The sequence below is a fragment of the Lepidochelys kempii genome, chromosome 1, assembly GCF_965140285.1.
Source record: "Lepidochelys kempii isolate rLepKem1 chromosome 1, rLepKem1.hap1, whole genome shotgun sequence".
NCBI lineage: Eukaryota > Metazoa > Chordata > Testudines > Cheloniidae > Lepidochelys > Lepidochelys kempii.
In genome coordinates, this window is record NC_136380.1 from 219,980,522 (window position 1) to 220,003,826 (window position 23,305).

Here is a 23,305-nt window from a genome sequence, read left to right on the forward strand (position 1 = left end):
GTTCAGGTGAATAATATTCCTATCATATCCATTTGCAGTTTTGCTTTAGATTACTCAGAAGTTAAACAAGCTAGGGCTGGTTTTCAGAAATAGCGAGTGCTATCAGTTCCTGTCAACTAACTAGAGCTGGGAGTGCTCAGAACTTCTGAAAATGGAGTCAGATGTTTCAATGCTACTGAAAATGGTAGGAGCACTAGGATTTAGAAAGATCTGTAGGATATGATCATGAGTGGTGCACCAGAACTTAAAGGGCCAAATCTGGAGGTGATATATGAGGACGAGCGTAAGTTACTGAAGTAGCCTAAGCAAGCACAACACACTTGGTCCTTTCAGTCCCTGCAATGTGTATATTAAATCAAATTTGATTCCCTCTAGCCTCACTTGAGAATTTGGCCCATAGTTTTCAGCGTTTTGTACAAACAAGATATTCTCCAGTGAGATCATGCCACCTAGTGTTTAAGTACATTTCATCAATTACATAGAACAACTGCAGTTTTCTTAACATCTTAATAGATACTGGCAAAAATGGAAGGAAAAGGGGGCAGGCACCCTGCAGTAAAGTGGTTACACTCTGGGGACCAAACACCTTTAACCACATTTGAGAAGTTGATAGAGGAGCAAGCTGGAACAAGTGGTTTAATTTCTAAGATATGTACAATTTTGATTGAAAAAGCTGTTGATGAGAAAACAACCCAGATGAAAAGATGGGAGAGGGATTTGGACAAAGAAGTTGATCTGACTGAGTGGGTCTATACATGGGGAAAGAGATATACAGCTTCAATTTGTATAGCTCATGAAGAAAACTTTTATAAGTTGCTGTACAGATGGCATTTGACTCGTTAAAAGCTATCGTATTTTTGCTACAAGGGAGTCCCTCTGTTGGAGGGGTTGCAGGGAGAGGGGAACATACTTGCACATGTGGTGGTTGTGTCCAAGCATTAGACTGTTTGGAAGAAAATTATTAAAGAGATTAATCTTACCACCTTCCTAGAGATCCCCTCACCAGCTTACTTAATGCTCCAGTAAAGGATCTACATTTTAAAAAGGACTGTCAAGCGATTAAAAAAATTAATCGCGATTAATTGCACTGTTAAACAATAATAGAATACCATTTGTTTAAGTATTTTGGTTGTTTTCTATATTTTCCAATATATTGATTTCAATTACAACATAGAATACAAAGTGTACAGTGCTCACTTTATTTTTATTACAAATGTATTTGTAAACAAAATAAATAGTATTTTTCAATTCACCTCATACCAGTACTGTAGTGCAATCTCTTTATCATGAAAGTTGAACTTACTAGTGTAGAATTATGTACAAAAAATAACTGCATTCAAAAATAAAACAATGTAAAACTTTACAGCCTACAAGTCCTCTCAGTTCTACTTCTTGTTCAGACAATCGCTAAGACAAACAAATTTGTTTACATTTGCAGGAGATAACGCTCCCGCTTCTGGTTTACAATGTCACCTGAAAGTGAGAACAGGTGTTCGCATGGCCCTGTTGTAGCCAGCGTTGCAAGATATTTACATGCCAGCTGCACTAAAGAGTCATATGTCCCTTTATGCTTCAACCACCATCCCAGAGGACATGCGTCCGTGCTGATGATGGGTTCTGCTGGATAACAATCCAAAGCAGTGCGGACCAATGCATGTTCATTTTCATTATCTGAGTCAGATGTCACCAGCAGAAGACTGATTTTCTATTTTGGCGGTTCGGGTTCTGTAATTTCCACATCGCCCTTTTAAGACTTCTGAAAGCATGCTCCACACCTCATTCCTCTAAGATTTTGGAAGGCACTTCAGATTCTTAAACCTTGGGTTGCGTGCTGTTGCTATCTTTAGAAATCTCACATTGGTACCTTCTTTGCATTTTGTCAAATCTGCAGTGAAAGTGTTCTTAAAATGAACATCTGCTGGGTCATCATCCGAAGCTGCTATAACATGAAATATATGGCAGAATGCGGGTAAAACAGAGAAGGGGACATACAATTCTCCCCCATGGAGTTCAGTCACAAATTTAATTAACCCATTTTTTTAGCATCATCAGCATGGATGCATGTCCTCCAGTATGGTGGCCAAAGCATGAAGGGCCATACAAATGATTAGCATATCTAGCATGTCAATACCTTGCAATGCCGGCCATAAAAGTGCCATGCAAATGCCTTTTTTCACTTTCTGGTGACACTGTAAATAAGAAGTGGGCAGCATTATCTCCTGTAAATGTAAAGAAACTTATTTGTTTTAGCGATTGGCTGAACAAGAAGTAGGACTGAGTGGACTTATAGGCTCTAAAGTTTTACATTGTTTTGGGTTTTGAGTGGTTATGTAACAAAAAATATGAATTTGTGAGTTGCGCTTTCACAACAAAGAGATTGCACTACAGTACTTGTATGTAGGGAATTGAAAAATACTATTTTTTTATCATTTTATAGAGCAAATATTTGTAATAAAAATAATATACATTTTGATTTCAATTACAACACAGAATACAATATATATGAAAATGTAGAAAAGCATCCAAAATATTTAATAAATTTCAATTGGTATTCTATTGTTTAACAGTACAATGAAAACTGTGATTAATCGTGATTAATTTTTTTGAGTTAATCGCAAATTAACTGCAATTAATTGACAGCCCTAATTTTAAACAAGACAAATTAAAATTTTTTTTTATTGTTAGCAGCTGCACTTTATATAGCCTATTGGAAAAAATGTGACTTCTATGGAATTATGTAAAATATATAGTAATTGTGACTTCTATGGAATTATAGTAAAATATGGACTATCCTTGAAATGGAAAACCTTTCACACCAAGTGTATACACAAGAGAAGTGCCAAAAAGATAGTCATTTAGAAATTTGATCACTTTTTTTAGCATACTTAGGAGGACTCCTTAGCCAGCAAGGCAGAATCTTTAGCCAGGTTCTTTGAATATTAACTTGATCCTGAATAAGTAATGTACAATGCAGTATGTTCATATTTTATTGTAACTTTGCCTTGATAAGGGTTTAAAAAAACAAACAAACCTGTGATTTGGGAGATTTTGGGGTATCTATGTTTAACTAGGCTGCACTGAAACTATTAAATAATACCAGAAACACTCTTAAAATCAATCAGTCTTTAATGTACAAAAAATAAATAATCATGAAAAAGATTCAATACACTGATCTGGATTAGAAAGTGTTTTTTTTAAAAAGAACCTTGTACTGTAATTAGTTAAAACTGGCACAAGATTGTGCAGTTAATTAGGACTACTGCATAAACTGGCACTTCTTTTCAGAATCATAAAGAACATGGATTAACATACAGTGTAAGTTTGTGCAAATCAACAGCTTAAAAATCAAGACCTTTAAAGTGTGCTTTATCTTGAGTCCCCTCCTGAAACTATGGCCTTTTGTCTCCCACCATCTAATGCTCAGTGCCCCAAAGCTGTTCAACACGCATTTACGCTTCTGGGTGCTCGAAAACACTGCTTGCTCCCACGTGAGTTTTTCAAAGCAAAATGACATTAACCATCTGATCTACTGTGGTTTATTTATTCCCCCTCTTAATGCTAAAAAAAGCCGAATGTTCCCTTTGTATGTCGCCTAGTTTGTTACTCATTTCTCCCATGCTTCTCTGATGCCCATCTCTTCGGGCCCAATCAGACTCCCTCTGAAGTTAATGAAAAGACTCCCACTGGGAGCTGGAAAAGTTTATGTACATTTTCTTATTCACATCTCACCGTGCAACTATACCCCTTCAGAGTTTTCAAACTAAACTGGATTAGCATTTGGATAGAATGGATTCTAGGAAAACCTAGCTACAGGAGGCAGTATCAGTCATTCACGAAGTGGTGCTCTTCCCTCAAAGCCTATACTCAGGGCCATCCTTACTCATATGCAAAGTATGCAGCTGTGTAGGGCACCAGGTGCCTTGCGCAGCTGCGTGCTGCTCCAGCCCCTGCTCTTCCCTAGGGCCTGCGCCCTGTTCCTTCCCCACCTCTTCCTGCCCCCCCACTCCCCTGAGCTCTGCAGCAGGGCTGGACCTGCACTCATCGATGGCGGGAAGTGCTAGGCGGTGGTTCCCCCTGGTGAATGCTGGGGGGTGGTTCCCTCCTGCCCCCCAAGCCAGCCCTGCCCCCTGTGGAGGCCTGGGTCTCGCTCCCCCGGCAGAGACCTGCTCGGGCTGCGTAGGGCCCCAGAATTGCTAGGGACGGCCCTGCCTGTACTGAACCCCAACTTCATTTTAGCACACTATGTACTGCTGTCCTTTCGATAAGACATAAACCTGAGGTCTTGCCAATATATTGTAATTAAGGATCTTGGAAAACTTTTTGTAAGAAAAAAGGTGTCTCGGACAAAATTCAATTCACGGAATTACGTATCGCCTGTCTATATTCCCCCTGAAGTTTGTACTGAAAACAATATTTTTGCCTACATCCAGTCAGTCTGCTGTAAAATACTGCTATGCAGAGTTATATAGGTGCTGTATTCTAGTCCAGAAACGGTAGCATTGCAGAGATAGTCAAAGGTTCTCTCTCTTTAGTACAGGGGTCCTCAAACTGGGGGTTGGGACCCCTCAGGGGTCACGCCATTATTAGATAGGGGGGTCACGAGCTGTCAGCCTCCACCCTAAACCCTGCTTTGCCTCCAGCATTTATAATGATGTTAAATATGTAAAAAAGTGTTTTTAATTTATGGGGGGCAGGGGTCACACACAGACGCTTGCTGTGTGAAAGGGGTCACCAGTACAATAGTTTGAGAATCACTGCTCCAGTACTCGCCTACCTCAGAGGACCTTTAGTAAGGTTGTCAGGCAATGTCTGTAAAGTAGTTTGAGGCCTTTATAATGAGAAGTATGATAAGGTATTTCAGGGAGATTTTCTCTACAATGCAGCGTATTTGTTAAAGGGCTTACAGGTCAGAGGGAAACAGACAATCTTACAAACTTGTTGGATAGAGACTTTTTTGAAACAGACTGAGGAAGTTCATTATAGTGGGGTCTGTTATTAATTATGTTTATCACATGAGTGCCTACTAGCCCATTGCACTGTACAACCACAGAAGCTAAATGGTTAAACTCCAAACAATATTTCCTCCAGTGTCATTCACAGGTAAGCAGAACTGGCCCCTCTGAAAGCAGAAACATCTGGAACAATATCATCATGATTGCTCTGACTTCCTGAACATAAAGCAGAACTTCTCAGCAGTGTTGATTGGTCAATTGTGACAAGGTGATAAAAGGGGTATTGGAATTTTGTCATAGGTATGTTGCCCAGCACAGAATTCACACCCTAGGGTAAGTGGGGATAAGATGGCGTTCAGACACTGTGTGTCGCGCTAAGTTATGAAAAGTTAGCTATAGTTATGCTAAGTTATGGCAGCCTAACCCTAGCTGCCTAGGGACACCGGTGCTGCCCAGAAGCTACACAACACACCTCTTACATTAGGGCTTGTAAGGAGGTCTAGCACGGTCTTCCTCAGTTCCTGCCCTGGGAGAAAACTCTCCTGATCAGATCAAAGGCTTTTAGAGTCTCTTTACACTACTCTGAGCCCTTTACATGACACAGAGGGGTCACATCAGGCTTCCTGGCTCGCAGTGCAGTGCTCCATCTTCAGCAGAGCTTACTGGGTAGGAGCTGAGCATTCAGGAAGCCTGCACAGAAGGTGGGTTTGGAGACACTTTTTTTCCTTTACACGCCCCACCACTATCTTTAGTTTACTTTCACATCCACCATTCAAAGCTTTGTTTCTTCAGTTTTTCTTCTCCACTGCATCTTCCCCTCAGTCCTTTCCCCACATTTGTTGCTTTGGGTCACGTTTCTTTCACTAAACTTTCTTCTATGTCAAAACTCAATCTGGAGCCACTACTTAAAGAAAAAAAAAAGTAATTATGTTGACATGCAGACAGCACTTTAGATCTTCTAAGGGCTAAGTATTAATACAACACTGATAATTTTTGTTTTGCATTTATAAAAATGTAAGGTAGCCACATTACATGACGAAGCTTTTTAAAAGTCACTCTTGCTGGTTAATAACTATTGATCAAAGAGCTTATAAACTAACAGACAAGAGACACAAAAGGTGGAGGGAAACAGACACAGAAGTGAAGTGATGTGTCCAAGGTTCCACATCACATCAGTGGGAGGTACTGGAACAAAGACCTGTCTCCCAGTTCAAATCCAGTTCTCTATACAGAGCCACACGTCATCCTCTATTTATTCTGGCTTGTTTGACTTGTTTAAAATCTGTAATCTTTTTAAAATGAAAAATTTAATACAAAATTAGTCCAAAAGAGTTGTTCATCTGGTGAGAGTATTGCTGATAGAGATACAAGGCGCTCCTCACCATCACCTCCTGCATTTAAGACGTGTATTAGCCAGCAAGACCATCTGGCATTTTGAATCTCATTGTTCAACTAACATTTGCTGAACCATCTGACCACTGCTGCAGCCTATACTTAAAAATGCAGGCCTTTTTACTTCGTCTTTTAGATGAAGAGTAGACAAGTCCTATACATATCACATGAAGTGAGTGGAATTTACTCTCTGCTGGAACCTAAGAAAACTCAGGATGCCAAGAACTTAATTCTTATTTTGCTGCTCAAAGAGCAGCCCTGGAATCCCTCCCTGACTTCCAGTGTGGTGCCTCTGGAAGGGATGAACAGATGTATCTTTACTATGTCCCAATGGAGAAGATGAAAAGCAAAACACCTCCTGCAGGGCTGCAGCTACCCTTCTTGGTGTACTACAGCACTTCTGCACCCTTTCTACCTGTATAGGGGAAGTAGATGGCACAGATGTCTCAACAGCTGTACGCGGTACTGTGATTTCAGTGACTGAAGGCCTAGCTCGTACTACTGACATATGAGCTGGCCAGGGGACTCTGGTGCCAGGCTCACTTGCGTCTCTGTTCTGAAGCTCCTCAAAGAAGGAGACCTATGTCTCATCTGGTATCCTCCCTACCCCTTCCTGAAGAAGTACACCCTGGGGGTTTCAGCCATCTCAGCCCTGGAGCTTGGGGTGGAATCGCAGCTCACTGGAGCACAAACGGAGGAGGAGTGGCCGGAGGACTGAGTCTTATCCCCTTATCTGAGGAGGCTTTCATAGAGAACTCCAGAAAAAAGAAAAAAAAATCTCTTTAGGCAGGCATCCCTAGTCTTCTGAGTCCACTTAGAAAAAGAAGAGAAGATGGATCATTAGTCAGAGATATGTCTTTTGCCTAAACAGAAATGGCACTTTGAATGCACATCCTTGAGTGGCACAGACTTATCACAGGGGGAGCAGGTCTTAAATCCTGGACCTTTAGTGTTGCCAATAACAACTCAAGGCCCAGAGAACCAGCGGGAGGAGAGGAGAACACATAAGGCTTAAAAAAGGCAAAAAAAAAATTTTATAAGCCAGAGGGCAAACTAAGAGTTAACTACCTAACAACTGTATTAACTAATCACTAGTAACAGAGTCTCAGAGAAGTTGGTGGATACTGCAGGGTTCCCTCTCACTGCCATGGGTGGTAAAAAGGGACTGAGGGAGACTTGGGTTCGCTTCACCCTTTGTGCCCTCAGGTGGCGTGACACGAGGCCATCTAGGATGCAGTTGCAGCCCCAATGGACACCACTCCCTAAAAGAATCCAATCTTGGCCACATGCATATTAAGAGAGGTACGCAGATGGCCAATTACATGAAGACCTCCATCAGGTACTGGCAACAATTTTATTCCTTGTGAATAAACTCCATTCATGGAGCCTGATTAAGACCACTTCAGCCCACCTCCTGGCATGTGGTTTACTGATACCTGTTAAAAAGGGACTGCAAGACAGCTTTCCCCAAAATGGAATCTGTCCTGGATTTAAAATATCTAGTTCCAATAAGCACTCAGTAAATGACTCACCCAGACACATTCTGGAAAGCTGTAGAAGCTGCCACAGCACCTACAAAATGAGCTTTAAGGCTACTATTTACCAGAATGCCTGCTTGCAAGCAACAAGTCTGAAAACAAAAGACAATTTGTACAGTCCACCTCTGGAATGAGATAGGTCCAAGGGAGGATTTTTCTCCCATACACAATATTGGTGCCTTTAGAAGGACTGAGATCTATCTAGGTAATGGAACAAACAGCACTTTCCCGCAAAATGGCTGCTACAGGAGGGTCTGATGTCTGGAGAAGAAAGCCAGCAGCAAGATGGAATGGACCATGATAAAGTCAGATATTTGGGGCAAGAATATCCAAAAAGGCCATAAAATCTCTGGCTGAGTCCTTCAAACCATCACTTATAAGAGCTTCTCTGCCTTGCTCTGCAACTGAGATATTCAACAGCTTGTATGATCTCTCCTGATAAATCAAAAATTGAGTATCTAGTTATAATACAAGATATTGGAAAGGAAAATGGTGGAGAATCATCAAATGGTGGTGTCCCCGCTAGAGAGAGACTGAATACCGTCGTTTGTTTTTCTCTCTAGACCAACTGACACTGTAATCTCCTTTCTTTATCCATCTGGGTTCCATCACAGGTTCCTTTCTCCATAGTAGCTGAGTGCCTCCCAAGAACCACCATGATCTTTCTCTCCCTTTAGTCCCCCTCTTTATTTTGCCAGAAAGGGGTAAGCTGAGTAGGTGTGTTTTTTTTTTTTAATGTCATTACTACTAAATTTGAAAGAGTGGGAGTATTGCCATGAGCAAGGTTGGTGTTTTGCAAAAGCTTGGGAAAAGAGGTGGTGGGTTTACATCATAGCTCTGAATGTTATGAGCAGAGTTGCCATTTTTATTTCATCTGGCAGCAAGCCCCACCATCCTCGATAGAGGTTAGATGCAAGGAGTTATCCATTGTCATTGATCTTTTCCTTATCTCTTATAAGTGAGGGGAAGAACCCAAAAGAGACAGAAGCTGAGAAGGAAGCCTGACAAATGGAAAGGGTGAACATTTTCCCAACACCAAACACCCACTCAGGCAGGCATGTGACAACCAGGAAAGGTGACATGCTGAACCAGTTGCCTCAATGCCATAATGTTGGTTGTTAAGGAAAGAGTCTAGGTACAAGAGTGCCTTGCCAGAGGAGATACAGTATAAATTTCTAGATGTCACCTCTGAACACTGATGGCTGGAACTGGACATGGTAAGTCTGGATCTGAAGGACACTATGAAAAACCACAAGATTGAAATAACTATAGCCACTGAGAAATTCTATCAAATGACAAATACACTGACTTCCTTATTGTAATTTATCTGATTTAGAACTAAGAACTACCATTCAACTTTTCTAAAGCTTGAGATGTTGCATAGTAGCTGTCTACATGGTGTAAACAGCCTCAGTATCAAGATTTATCAATAAAGATGAAGAAGAGTGTACCAGGAAAGCTGATAGAGTGGGCACTGGATGAAAAGCTGAAACCACCTTCAATGGCACTCTGGACTGGTGAGATTAAGGTTTTTCCACTCAATTCCCTTGAGTCTAAATAGAAAATAAGGCACAGAGTGGACAAGCTATACAGGCATAAGTACACACAAGCAGGACAAACATAAATCATATTGATCTTCTGAAGATATTATATGTATGCCAATCAAACACCTTTTAAAAACCAGATGTGTTAGTTACTTTTAGTCACAACAGTCTGGTTAAGACTTGAGGAAAATCATGACTGGATTTTGGAAATTAGCGAGTGAACAAACAAAAGGGTACAACTTTTTTTATTTTGACTTCTTATAATTTCATAATGTCCAAGTACATGTATTGTAGAATATTTTATAAAAATAAAGAGGACTTAGGCTGCGGACACCCTACTGCATTTGCTAGTAAATCTCTGATGAGAAGTGGGGAGGGATTACTACAAGATAGGGGTGAGCCCTTTGCTTGTGTACACACACTCACACTGGCATGGCTTAGCCATTCCTCCACTGCTGCTACCCATGCTGCCACAGCTACACTGCTGTTTATACTCATGCCAGCTCAAATATGTGTACATAAGCAGGGGACACACACCCCTAGCTCAACATGTGTATTCCAAGGCTTGTGATTGGTGAAGGTTTACTGTTCTATAGCATCAGTCATTAGTTATTATTGCAACAACACCCAGAGATGCCATTCAGGAGGCCCATTGTACTAGGCACTGTACAAGCACAAAGGAAGACACAGTCCCTGCCCTGAACAGCTGAAGAAGATAAGTGGAGGAAAAGTTTCCAAGAAATTTCAAAGAACACAAATAACCAGCATATGGCGTGACTGCAAGAGTCCATGAACAGACACAGATAAAGGACTTAGGGAGGAGGGGATGCATGTCTATTAGATGGGTCGTAGTGCCAGGCTGTGCATATGCAGAAGTATGCTCCCTCCCATGCCAGAAAGCTAATGCAACTTTGAGTATATCTAAGGTCTGTGTGACAGGGCAAGAATCCAATAGCAGGGATCCAAAGAGGCAGTCTCATGAGGGAGGGCCAATGTGTTTTCACTCATTTAACACCTTAGTCCCCCTTCTTCAGGAGTTTTGGTCTCTCTGATCTTTCTTCTGGTCCCTCTTCTCCTCCCCAGTGAGATTCTACCTGGCAAAAACAGTCCATACTCTGCATCTACGCAAATGGAAAGAAAACTTGGTTTACATAAAATCAGCACATGCCAGTATTACTAAAACCATTCATGAAACATAGGGAAAAATTAAGGGATGGAATTTTTAGAGGCCCTCCATTTTGGTTTAATTCTTGTTTCCATTGAATTCAATAGAGTATTACCATCAACTTCAATGGAAGTAGAGTCATGTCAACACTGAGTGCATCTTAAAATTCCAGACAAGCTAGAGATTACTACAAGATACGGGGAGGGGGAACAAAACACACCTTTTACTATTAAACAACAACTATATAGATCACATAAGGGATCCTAGCACAGGACTCTAGGGCTAAATACCTACCTAATTACTGACCACAACTGTTGTCAGGTATATTATTCTGTCACAACCAGACTTCAACTTATAGGTTGTGCAGCATTATTGCAAGGTTGCTTGAAGCAGTATGAGATACCTAGATTTAGTCCTAGCAGCTGGTTCAGCTTGATTCCAGACCTTTGCCTTCCCTAGACGGATTGTTCTGTAGATTTAAACTCCAATCTACAAGTAATACATACTGCAATATACCAATAACTATTAAGCCCCCTGCATTTTGTAAAATGATAAATAAAATCTTTATAAAAGATTATTCACCTATACACATACTGTATCATATGCATAAATATATATTTTACACATGGATAAATACATAAGTATTATTTTTTAAAATGTATAGCAGTAAGAATTCTTTGAAGACATTAAATGTCCAATTTAATTAAGGCTCAACTAAGCCATATTAAAATTGGTTATAAACCCTAAATGTGAAAAGCATCAACGTTTATTTACAGGACCAACAGATGGACAACCAACCTTAAGCCAAAAGGATTTTACAGATGTAAGCCAGATTTTCCTTCACATCTCCATCTCTGTTCACCACCATGTATTTAAAAGATTTGTAAGTTATATTTCCTTCGCAAAGACATACTGACCGTCCATCACAACCAACCTAATATTCAGTTTGGCTCCTTGCAAAACTTAGCAGAACTCTATTAAATATTCAGGGTAGATTTGGTTGGTATCAAAGACAACAAAGATCTTTGGATTCCAAGTACTATCCACGCAGCTGTCGAATAAGTTCACAAAGCTCCCATCTTTTGAAGGAGGCCTCATGTATTTGGAATCTCCAATGATATAGTCTCCAGTTAAAACACGAGCAAGAAACATAACTTTATATGTTCTGAACACATGATGTTGCAGATTGACACCATGGATTTGAAAAGTGTCTCCATGCTTCATATCGTCTTTGCAGAAACGACTGGAGTACAATGCATCTCTTGCAAAATAGGTCCCTTAAAAAACAAACAGCAAAAATTATAGCTGATGACAACAGTCTCATTATGAAATCTAAAGGGCCTGATTCTGATCCCTTCTTACATCAAAATGGTGTAAGATCTGAATCAGGCCCTATCTCTCAGTTTTATTCATAATCAATCCAACAAAATTTATAAGAATTACATAGTGCTGTGCTTTTCAAGCTTTTTCAGTGTGAACCACATTTTAGTAGGGATATTGCCCCACAAACCACTTACCCTTCTGCCACTGGACCATCATTTTCCCCCACCCCACTGCATAACATCCAACTATGGCAACTATAGGAATTGCTTACTTAATATATTTTAAGTGTCTTTTTATCACATTTAGCAGGAAGAAGAAAACCAGATTAAACAATTCTCCACAGACCACCAGTATGGTAAATGCATTTGTGGGACACATAATTGTATGTTTAGAGAGTGAAAAGCGAACGAAGCGTATTACTCACAAATTACATGGAGTGGTATTAAAGAAGTCATTATTGCTTACCTTTTCCATACACTGCAGCATGCATACCATTTATTCTCCAGTCAAAGTTATGAATGCATATTGCTTCTACAAATTCATTGCTGGTACCATGAAATAACATGTGTTCATTAATGGTAGGGACACCTCTTCTCTTCTTTAGTTGAGCTTTTTTCCTACAAAAAAAGCCATAGCATTACAAAAGCGTCTGTAATCAAACTGGAATTGCACAGAAACAGAGGGGAAATGATACTGCAACAGCTGAATTTGAGAGAAATGACCAAATTTGATTCTGCTCCTTAAACACATCTCAAAGTTCTACTATCGAAGGTGGCGTTAAAAGGAAGCAGTCAGCTTTTTTTTAAAAAAAAAGCAAAAAAAACAAACCACCCCCACATAAAACACACTTCTTTCTAAAGTCTTGGACATATCATTCTTGTAAGGAAAGCCTAACATTTACTATAAATGAATAATTCAAGAAAAAAAAATCAATTGTTTCCACTTCATTCATTTGAGAGTACTTTCAGCAGAATCAGGTTTCCCTACTTGTCTTTCACACAGTAACAGGAAGGAAAAGCTTTAAAAAAAACCCCAAAACATTAGGAAAATAAGGTTGTAAAACTACAAAAATTGCCAGTGTGACTCAAAAGGAATACATAGCATCTAGAGCTGTCAATCACAGTTAATTCATGCGATTAATGCAAAACAAATTAGCTAGATTTAAAAAAAGTCACGATTAATTGTAGTTTTAATTGCACTGTTAAACAATAGAATACTCATTTAAATTTATTATAAATATTTTTGATATGTTTCTACATTTTCAAATATATTGATTTCAATTACAAGAGAAAACAAAGTGTGCAGTGCTCACTCTCTATTATTTTTTATTACAAATATTTGCACTGTAAAAAAACAAACAAAAGAAACACTGTTTTTCAATTTACCTCATACAAGTCCACTCAGTCCTAGGTCTTGTTCAGCCACTCGCTAAGACAAACAAGTTTGTTTACATTTAAAGGTGACATACTTGCTGCTTCTTATTTACAATGTCACTGAAAGTGAGAACATGCACTGTTGCAGCCAGCATATGTGTCAGATACGTAAACATACGTATGCCCCTTCATGCTTCGACTTGTAAGCTCTAAAGTTTTACATTGCTTTGTTTTTGAGTGAAGTTATGTCAAAATAAATAAATAAAATCTACATTTGTAAGTTGCACTTTCATGATAAAGAGATTGCCCTACAGAACTTGTATGAGGTGAATTGAAAAATACTGTTTCTTTGGGTTTATTTTTTTAAAGTGTAAATATCTGTAATAATAATAATAATAATAATAATAATATAAAGTGAGCACTGTACACTTGGTATTCTCTGTTGTAATTGAAATCAATATATTTGAAAATGTAGAAAAACATCCAAAAATATTTATAATAAATTTCAACTGGCATTCTATTATTGTTTAACCGTGCGATTTCAAACTGTGACTAATTGCAACTATTTCTTTCAATCGTTTGACAGCTCTAGTAGCACCCAAAACTTCTTTTGACTTTTTTTTAATTGACTAGATTTCACACTGACAATGTCCCATTGAAAGAAAAAGGCAAAGATCAAGATTACTTGGATCAGTGTGTTGCTTTCTGAATGTTGAGGACTATATGTAGCCTATTTTTTTAAGTTGCATTTTAATACTCAGTAACAAGCTACTTTACTTTAAAAATTAAACAGTTACACAGGTCTAGAGGCAAGTTACAATTTATGAAAGTTTATATTAAAACATTAAAATACTGTATCTAAAATACAATTTTGAAAACTATATTAAAATGTATACCTTGGATTTGACCATGTAAAAAGATGATTTTTCAAGTAATTTTTCATATACAATACAAATGAATGAGAATGGAAGAGGGAGACTAGTAGCACTTATTGTACTTAAACACCCAAACTAATTTAGGCCAATAATTCTAAACTATTAGATCACTCCATAAAATAATTTGTTTCTTAGGCCTGATCTACACTACAGATGGAGCCTCCCAGAGCCTGAGATGAAATGTGAAACAACATACACCTTCTCTGTATAAATATATATCTATATATCTTCTTACTATATGTTCCCTTCCTTGCATCTGATGAAGTGGGCTGTAGCCCACGAAAGTTTATGCTCTAATAAATTTGTTAGTCTCTAAGGTGCCACAAGTACTCCTGGTTTTTTTTAGCAGCAGCAGTGAAACTGACAATATCAATTTCACTACTGGTAGGCTCCCTTCTGTGAAACTGATTGCTGCCCTGGACTCACATCTCACTGTCACCCCCAGGGCAGGGGGAAAGGGGAGAAGGGATTCCAGCTGTGAGCCCCGGGCGGCTGTCAGTGCCCCTCTTCAGTCAATGCAAACGCTCCTGCTGAGGATGTGTGCCACCGGCAGAAGGAGGGTAGGGCGGACACCAAGAGCAATTTAATTGCTGTAGGTCAATTAACTTAAGTCAACCTAATTTTGTAGTGTAGAGAAGCCCTTAGACTGATTCTTCATGTCAAAAGGAGTTCTGTGCAGAAGAACTAACGGCTAGATCCTTCATGGTATAGATCAGGCATTAAATGAGCAAAAAGAGGAAAAAGGTGGACAGCCATTTCAAAAACTTAGGGGAAGAAGAAACTACTATAGTGATGTGGTATTTAGCAGGACAGTAGCTTAGCAATTAACTGAACTTCTTTTTGGGATTTAATGTATAGATGGCAAAGCATTCAAGACCAAAATGCAGGTTGTCAGACGGGCTTTTAAAAATAAAGCACTTGTTGTTTCAAGTGCTTTGTATCGGAGTATTCAAACAATGCTTTTAAGAAGTTTGAGAGTCATTAATTCATAATAAGAATTACTGCCACTCAGACATACAAAACCCAAAGTAATTCACTTAGGTAGGAAGTTTTCAGTACATAGGATAGCTTCAAAAAAGGATTTTGGGGTTGTTTTTTTTAGCATGCAGGCTACAGGCCAAACCATGCCACCAGAGCCACAGTGCCTGTTTTAAAAATACGACTGACAGGTGGCCAAGCAAACACCGTCACTTAAGGGACAGATGTCCCCTCCACTAATTCTCCCAATCTATCTGCATTACCCACGGTCTTCTCTGGATTGAGTTTCAGTTTGCTTAACTTTCATTTAAGACCCACTCTCAGTGGACACTGGAAAAGCCAGTCAATCATACGAATTGGGTCTCATAAAACAGATACAGAACTGAGATTCATCAGCGTGGTGATGACACTATCCCAACCCACTGTATCACCGCAATGGATTTATAAGTACATTTAGCCGACGAATGACAGAACAGAACCTTGCAGCATATGACCTGAAAGACATATTTTATTAGTTTATTTCAAATTGCACAAAATTTTAAAATGATCAATCACTCTACCCACTCTCAGGAAAGGGCAGAATGGAGCTACTGCAATCTACACAGTAAATAGTCTATGCTCTAAAAAGGTTTTGGATAGTAGTGCTCAACAAGTTTTTAATCAATAGTCTCCACAAATATAAAGTTAATAGCCAACAACAAAACAGGAGTTGTGATGAAGAGGATAATATTATGCAGGCCAAAATATATAACTACCCAATTATATCCTCTCAAGAACATGAGGTTCAGATTAAACTTATCTCCTCAGTGAAACAATATACCTTGAAAAAGGAAAAAGAAAATAAGTTGTAATTCTTGTTCTCAAATGACACCGTATGTGCAGCAAGACCAGGGAGGTGATGCCATCGAGTCCCACAGCCAGTTTTTTGGTTGAATTAACCCATCCAAGAGCATGTGCTTAGTGGGCTTCTAATGACTCAAAAGATACCCATGTCCTCAAGTCACGTTTCCCACCAGCAATCACAAACTAATACATTTTTTTAAAAATAGAAGTGCAGTCCGTACCCTTATATTTATAATAAGAGCAGGTTCTTATTGTAGAGCCAGTCCCCTTAGGTAGATAGGAGACCAATCGTTTGCATTCCTATTAAAAAAGGAACATTTAAGAAGTGGCAGCAACCTTAATTCCACAACAATACCTTCTACTTGCTCAACCTCTATGGAATGTGAGCCTTCATAACCTCAAACTCAAACACTAGAAAGAACATCACTCATTCTCCAAGATAAATCTTCCCACACAAGATGGCCACTGCGCATTGGGATGCCACAAGGAATTTGAAATGCCAGAGTTTCTTCTCTTTCCATTACAGACATCACTGGGTAATCGCAGTGATGAATAAGGCTAACATTATGTCACTGAGGTTGCGGAAGACACAGAATCCATGACTTCCAGTTAACCTCCGTGACATTGGGGACCCCGCAGCAGGCCAGCCTCCGCAGATGGTGGGGGACCCTCCTGCAGCTGCGGGAAACCTGCAATTGACTGGCTGCTGTCGCCACCACTGGCTACCCCTGACTGGGGGGCCCCCCCGAGCAGCTCCCAGATGCAGCCATGGCAGCAGAGGACCCCAGAGCTGCTCAGCAGCTGCAGGGTTGCGCTCCCCCGCCCCCAGCTCCCCTGCCACTCGGGCAGCGGGGAACCCCTCCTAGCCACTGGGCAATGGAATCCCTGCAGCTCCCAGCTGCTGCAGGGAGGTGGTGGGTAACAGGGTGCTGGACCCTCCTCCCTCCCCATTTTGTCAGGGATGATTTTAGTAAAAGTCAGGGACAGGTCATGGTTTCCATGACCTTTTGTTTATTGCCCATGACTTTTACTAAAAATATCCATGACAAAATCATGGCCTTAGTGATGAGGTTCGCCTGCTCCAAATGACTGTGTCAGACACACATTATTTCACCCCAGAAAGCAGCTGAGCCTTTGAGACAAATCTTTAGGTTTTCCCCAAATGGAAAAATAAGGGCAAACAGTTTCTGGACTGAGATGATTCCCCTCTGTCTTTCTACTCCACTGAACACAAAATTTTAATACTGTATATTACTTTGCAACTAACACATAGTAATATTGCAATACTGTAAAAATCATTCTGCACGCAACAACAGATTCCCATTCCTGAGTTCATGTTTCCAAAAACAGGGTAGTGGGAACTCCATATCTTTGGAGTTTTTAAAGCACACACTTTATTGTGCAGTGGTCCCTGCTGCCCATCAATTCCCCTTTTCAGCAAAAGGTAGAAAATCGAAGAGAAAACAAATCTGCATTGCGAACTCTGAAGTCAGTGGGGATCTAGTATCATTTCCTGATATTCTTATTCACAGAAGTATGCCTCAAATTGAAAAGCTTCAGGGATACCTCTATAGAAATTCACTTTAACGCAATACATTGTTACAACAGCAACACTTAGATATACAAGTTTCAAAGTAGCAAGATTGGTACAAAAGCACCAATCAAAGCAAATAAAATTTTTAATTGTATCTGTATTTATATACTTAAATACATTCCATACCAATACATTAAGAGAAGGCTAAAGTTGCAAAAATTAATCACTCAAAAGCCAGGAAACGAGAAAATTAAGACTCAATATGCAATCTTAAGACACCTCTCTCTGCAAATATTCACTAGAAGCGTGCAATTACATGATCACAAGGTATTTTTTAAATACAATATACCATACAATTTCATCTACAGCATAGCACCTTTTAAGCCCATGTAGCACCTTAATATTTTTTCATTGTTTACTTATTGATTTTATTGTCAAAATGGTCCAATATATCTTCATGTTGACTTTTTATAAGTTCCTTTTCTAGAAAAGTATATTTTGACATTTCCAAGGGCAACCGTGTGATACATGATGTTTGTGAAGTGCAAATATTAAATAAAAGACTGATCAGAGAAGACGTGGGAACAAAACTCAAGAACTCCTAACTCACCCTGCCCCATACAATATCTAGCGGGAAAGAAAGCAGGAACGTTCAAGCCAGCAATGGCTTCTGCAATACTGACAGACTAAACTTGGATTTGCTGCACCGAGCTGGATCCAACAGAGAGACTTCACCCTACACTAAAATTCATAAAGAGAAAATGGTAAGGTGAGAAACTTGACAAGTCGGGAGTACTTGTTTTGAGTCACTAGACACGCAACGAATACAACCCTATGAAGGCTCATTTTACAAGGAGTCTGTTGTGACACGTTCACTCCATCATAACAAAATCTTGGGGTCCACCACATATACTTTCTGAGAACAATGACTGTAGTCACCTCTACCAGCGAGCTCACATAGAGAGGATTAGAAGAGAACCTAATGTCATCCTTCATGACAAGGTAGCTGTGCTTGTGCTCTTCCTTTCCATATGTTGATGAGGGAGCTTGCAGATGTTGCCACACATTCTTTAGCAGTTGGATGACTATTTACTGTTCAAAGATTTGATATATTAAAAATGATCATGAAACTGTGGTAAGGTTTGGTACCTTATTGTCCATGAAGAAAAATTATCTTTCTAGCAACATGGGCTAGGGACATTCAGCTATTCAACTCCTTTAATAACCAAAGAGGAATTCACATCAAACCATTCATACAACCATTCAAAATTAGAAACATTTTTCAATGTAACTTTCTCCAAGAGACTAACAACTGCAGATAAACTGTTTCCCTGTTTCAGACAAATTCAACTTTTGATAAAGCCTTTCAAAATCTTTTTTTTTTTTTTAAAATAATTGAAAAATGGCTGCAAAGTTAAATTCAGATTTGGACGTGAACTTCTTCGAAGGCATTTGAACCCATCTTTAGAAAAAACAGATGTAGTCTTAACATTCCTAGAATATAACAGTAAATGACAAAGGCTGTGAATGCCAATCTACAATTTGTGCGGTTATGCTTTTCCCTCTACATCAAAGACAGTGTATTTTTCACAACTGTTAAATCAGGAAATTAACACACTGCTTAATCAATTTAAAGTGCAGTTCTAATCTGAAAAGGGATTTTGTAAAAATGGTACCTTCTTACCCCACAAATCTGCTTCATGTGCATGTTGAGTCATACCTGCTGACTTTAGTGACCAAAATAAAAATTAGATCTGAAACAGATTGCTTTGCATGCCTTTTTTAAAAAAAGATTTTTTCTTTAGTTTAAAATTTGAACCTTAGAAATTGCATATCAAATGTCAGCCCAAATGAAAATTTTATTGCAACAGTGCTTTTCAATTTTCTCATTGCTTTTCAAGTTTTAAGCAGTTTGTGATCTTTAACTTATGGTTGTTACAGAAGTATCATTAAATTCCAAATCCATAAAAATATCAGGATCTTTAATAGGAATGCTGATATATGACTATAAACACACGAGCAGGACCAATTAGGAAAAAGGAAAAAGAGAGCAGATGAAGAAAGGGTGCAGACACAATAAGTATTCCAACAGTTTTATAATTAGATGCATTTTAACTATTTCTGCTGCATGACTTTAAAAGAGATTTATTCTATTAGCTGATCTAGTACAATGTTTGTTTTAGAAATAATCTCACCTGCAAAAAAACTCCCACAAGTCTAGATTTTGAATTCTCTGAATTCTTTTAATTCGGTTGCTATCCATTGTTTTCCCAAACAGACTAGAAACTTCATTATATTCATTTGTTTGTTTTTGCAAAGGAATAAGCTGGAAAAAGAGAGGTTAGTATAGTTTCACTGAAGTCCATTGTTCTTTCATCATATGTATGTTCCATGTCATAATAGCTCTTACCTGATACGGTTCCTCTGTATTTACATTCTCCCAGTGTGAAGGCATTGGGATAGCCTCATTTTCACAGATATAACTTCAAACACAAAAATACAAGTTAAAACAATCACACCCAAGAGTTGAAGCTTTTCTCTTTCCCCAATAGGATTCCTACGCTGTACAGAATTTTTTACTAATCTATAATTTGACACAGCGCTTGGGTCCTGAACGGGGATTCAAACTGTGGATAGTTATTTTTAATGAGCAAGGAGAGATTTCCTCCTCCTTCGCTTTCCCGCTCCAATCTGTGTCCCCAGATTTAATTTGAGGGGGGATAAAAAATAATGAAGAAATTTTAAAATGTTTCTAGTTCATCTTACTAGAGCAATGATGAATTAAACCAATGATGAATCACCTTTAGTTCTTACCTGAAGGCACTGATAGAAAAGGGAGCTCGCTTTATTGGACGCTGTTTTCCAGTAGTCAGATTGGTTTGTTTCATCACTGTATATAAAATGAAAATTAAGTGAGTACCAGAAACAGTCAATCTACAGAAATGTAAAGCGTTTGGATATAGCACATCACCCAGAAAATGATGTTTTTAGAGTTGCCGAATAGGAATTATTGTCTCAAGCATTGAGAGAAGCATTCCAAAATATTATTTTCCAACATTACTAATATTAGAATGCACAAAACATTAGCAGAGCTCCCACATACCATGGGAATTCGTACTAAATAAGTACTTAAGACAGACAGTGCATATTCACTAGTGATGAAATCCTGGCACATTTAAGCCAATGGCAAAACTCACATTGATTTTAATAAGGCCAGGATTACACTCTAGACTTCTGCATCTAAATGCTAATTTTAATGCAGTGCAGAAGCTAACATCTTTGTACCACATTTAAATATAAAAGTGATACTATATTAACGGTATGGTGAAAATTATGTTATGCTTAACAGCTGCCTTTAGCATTTTTAAGCAAAGATTCAAGATTTAAATATAGTTTACAAAATCTGTTTTTAAAAGTAAACTAAAGAAGCTATTACAAAAAGAATTTAACAAAATACAAAATTCTGCATGAATGTACATGTTTTCATACAGTCCACCACTGTATTACCCTACAACTGTAGGCTAAGATATACAAAGACTGTTATCCACAAAACAGAACACCCACATTACCTGAGCATGACAGGTCTTTGGTCAGTTTAATATGAAAATACAGATGAAACTATACGTACAATATTTGAAATATCCAGAATGAGAAGCTATTACATCGCAACTTTCTACATAAGTAAAATGTATTTAAAAATGAACTACACAGTAACTACACTGGAAACCATTAGTAACCTGTGATAAAGAGTCCATAGAATATGAATATACAAGATCTTTACATAAAGTCATTTTCTAGAAAATGATATCTGATGCTCTGATGAACATATCAGAGTTGGATTGTTGACAATATAATTCAGCTGGCAGATACTTCACTTTATCAACATTACTTATATAGTTTGTGTGAAGACAGAAAATCGTTTTCTGCAACACTTGCCGCTTGAATATTTAGAAGAAAACAAACTTTTAATGTTTCCATTTCTCCGAGTTTACAGTACAGCACGACTTATATTTCAAGTGAGAGGAGACAGGGCAAACACCAGCGTTACTGAATAGGGTATGCTACTTAGAGTAACAAAGCTAGAAGCCTGAACCACATGACTGTCTCCATAAAATGTCAAATGTACGTTCATATAAAAGAAGGCCTTCCCAATTGTGCTTTTTTGCACTACAATACAAGAGCTAGTTAAGGCCAAGAGCACGTAAAAAGTACTGGTCAACTCTTGTCATGAGAAACCTACAAATATATAAATACTTTATTGTTAGAGAAAGACATACCTGAAAAGTCTAACTTGTAGTTAAATTTTGCAGTAGTAAAAGAAACAGAGCCTTCTGGATTCATTTTGAAGCTCCTTTCAATGTCTTCACTGCTAACTGAACACTGAGTGTTTGAATCAGTCTTCAAAACAAACCAGAAAGGACATTTTAAAAGTTTAAATACAGTACATTTGACAGTGTGGAAGTTATCATAGATAACATAATCCCATGTTTAGATACCTGAAACATATGCCATTTGCCACATTCAGCCAAGTAAAACCAGCCCCATTGGGTATCAGTTGTATCCATCTCCTCCTCAGGAATCTCCATCTTTGGAGAAAATTCTTCTGATGCTCTTTGAAGCATTTCCTGAAATAATCACAAAAAATATCTTCTGTGAAAATCCATTATTTATAAAAGTCTTATTTCAGAAACACTAGTTTGTCTCGATTTTTTAAAAATTAATATACAACTCTTATTTGGAAAAAAAGCTAAAAAGCTACGATATGGGGCAAGAAAGGCAGGCACAACACCCTGGAGATCAGGCTCCCTAAGAGACTTCCTCACTCTTCCATCGGTCTAGTTTAATAAATAGTACCCCATAAACTGGCTTAAACCCTTCCCATTCAGGCCTTTCTCAAATGCCTGGAAAAAAACATACAGGCCTTCAGAAAGCCCTCAAGGTCAACAGACTCAGGCTGTGTCCAACCAAGGAGAGACAGTGAGTGATTTCCGGAGTTGAAGGCCCTACCAGCAACCCCATTCCAATTATACCTGGGTATTGCTAGCTCAAGTACCTCCACAGATCTCACCTGCTGTACTACCAGACAAGGAGAGGGAAAGTTTCTTCAGAAATTAGGACCCAAACCATTTAGAGCCTTTTGATTAAAGCCAAACTCTTAAATTTCACTGGGTAACAGACAGAATCCAATTCAAACCATACAGCACAGGTGTAATATATTCCCTTTAAGAAACACGGCTGAAGAAGCAACTGGATGAATAAATACCCAGGATTAAAAATAAATACATAAATAAAATCTCATTTTAAGACTTAAATCTATATTTTGATTTAAGTGAAACACAGATTTTTTTAAAAAAATAAACCTATTTAAATCTGCAATTATGACAACCTATGTTAAGGCATAAAGTTTAAACTTACTAAAATCGACTATAATAATTTAAATTAAATTAAAATATATTAAGTAGTACATTAGCTGCCAAGTTTCAAAGAATGTCATACTACTGAACTAGCAGAACTCACTGGCTAAGCACCTGGAACCAGCGTTTGTTGAAATGCTAAATCAGCTTTTAACAGCAGTAGCCTCCTCCGCAGGTACAGAGAAAATATTTTCTTACTTTCAGTTTATTCAACTAATTCACTTCAGTGACTAGTTCATTCACAGTTAAGGAGCCAATGGTAGTTGACAAATTAGGAAAGCTTTGCTCTTTTCTCCCACTTTGTGAATAAAAGT

General features: G+C 38.5%; 1 protein-coding gene across 8 annotated transcripts in view; it reads right to left on the bottom strand.

The window, feature by feature from the left end:
• Nucleotides 1-3,108: 3,108 nt before the first annotated feature.
• Nucleotides 3,109-23,305, bottom strand: part of PARP11 (poly(ADP-ribose) polymerase family member 11) — a 29,007-nt gene continuing 8,810 nt past the window's right edge. For 5 of the 8 annotated variants that reach the window (XM_073314620.2, XM_073314576.2, XM_073314602.2 and 2 more), the window contains 8 exons: nucleotides 22,074-22,202; nucleotides 21,855-21,975; nucleotides 20,392-20,467; nucleotides 19,988-20,060; nucleotides 19,773-19,903; nucleotides 12,380-12,531; nucleotides 11,390-11,868; nucleotides 3,109-10,547 (listed from right to left, as the gene is read on the bottom strand). In XM_073314620.2, coding sequence (XP_073170721.1) covers nucleotides 11,555-11,868; nucleotides 12,380-12,531; nucleotides 19,773-19,903; nucleotides 19,988-20,060; nucleotides 20,392-20,467; nucleotides 21,855-21,975; nucleotides 22,074-22,202 — 996 coding nt within the window. In that variant the 3' untranslated portion in view covers nucleotides 3,109-10,547; nucleotides 11,390-11,554. The remainder of the gene's footprint in view (nucleotides 10,548-11,389; nucleotides 11,869-12,379; nucleotides 12,532-19,772; nucleotides 19,904-19,987; nucleotides 20,061-20,391; nucleotides 20,468-21,854; nucleotides 21,976-22,073; nucleotides 22,203-23,305) is intronic. The other 3 variants (XM_073314587.2, XM_073314595.2, XM_073314647.2) reach the window with 3 other exon arrangements.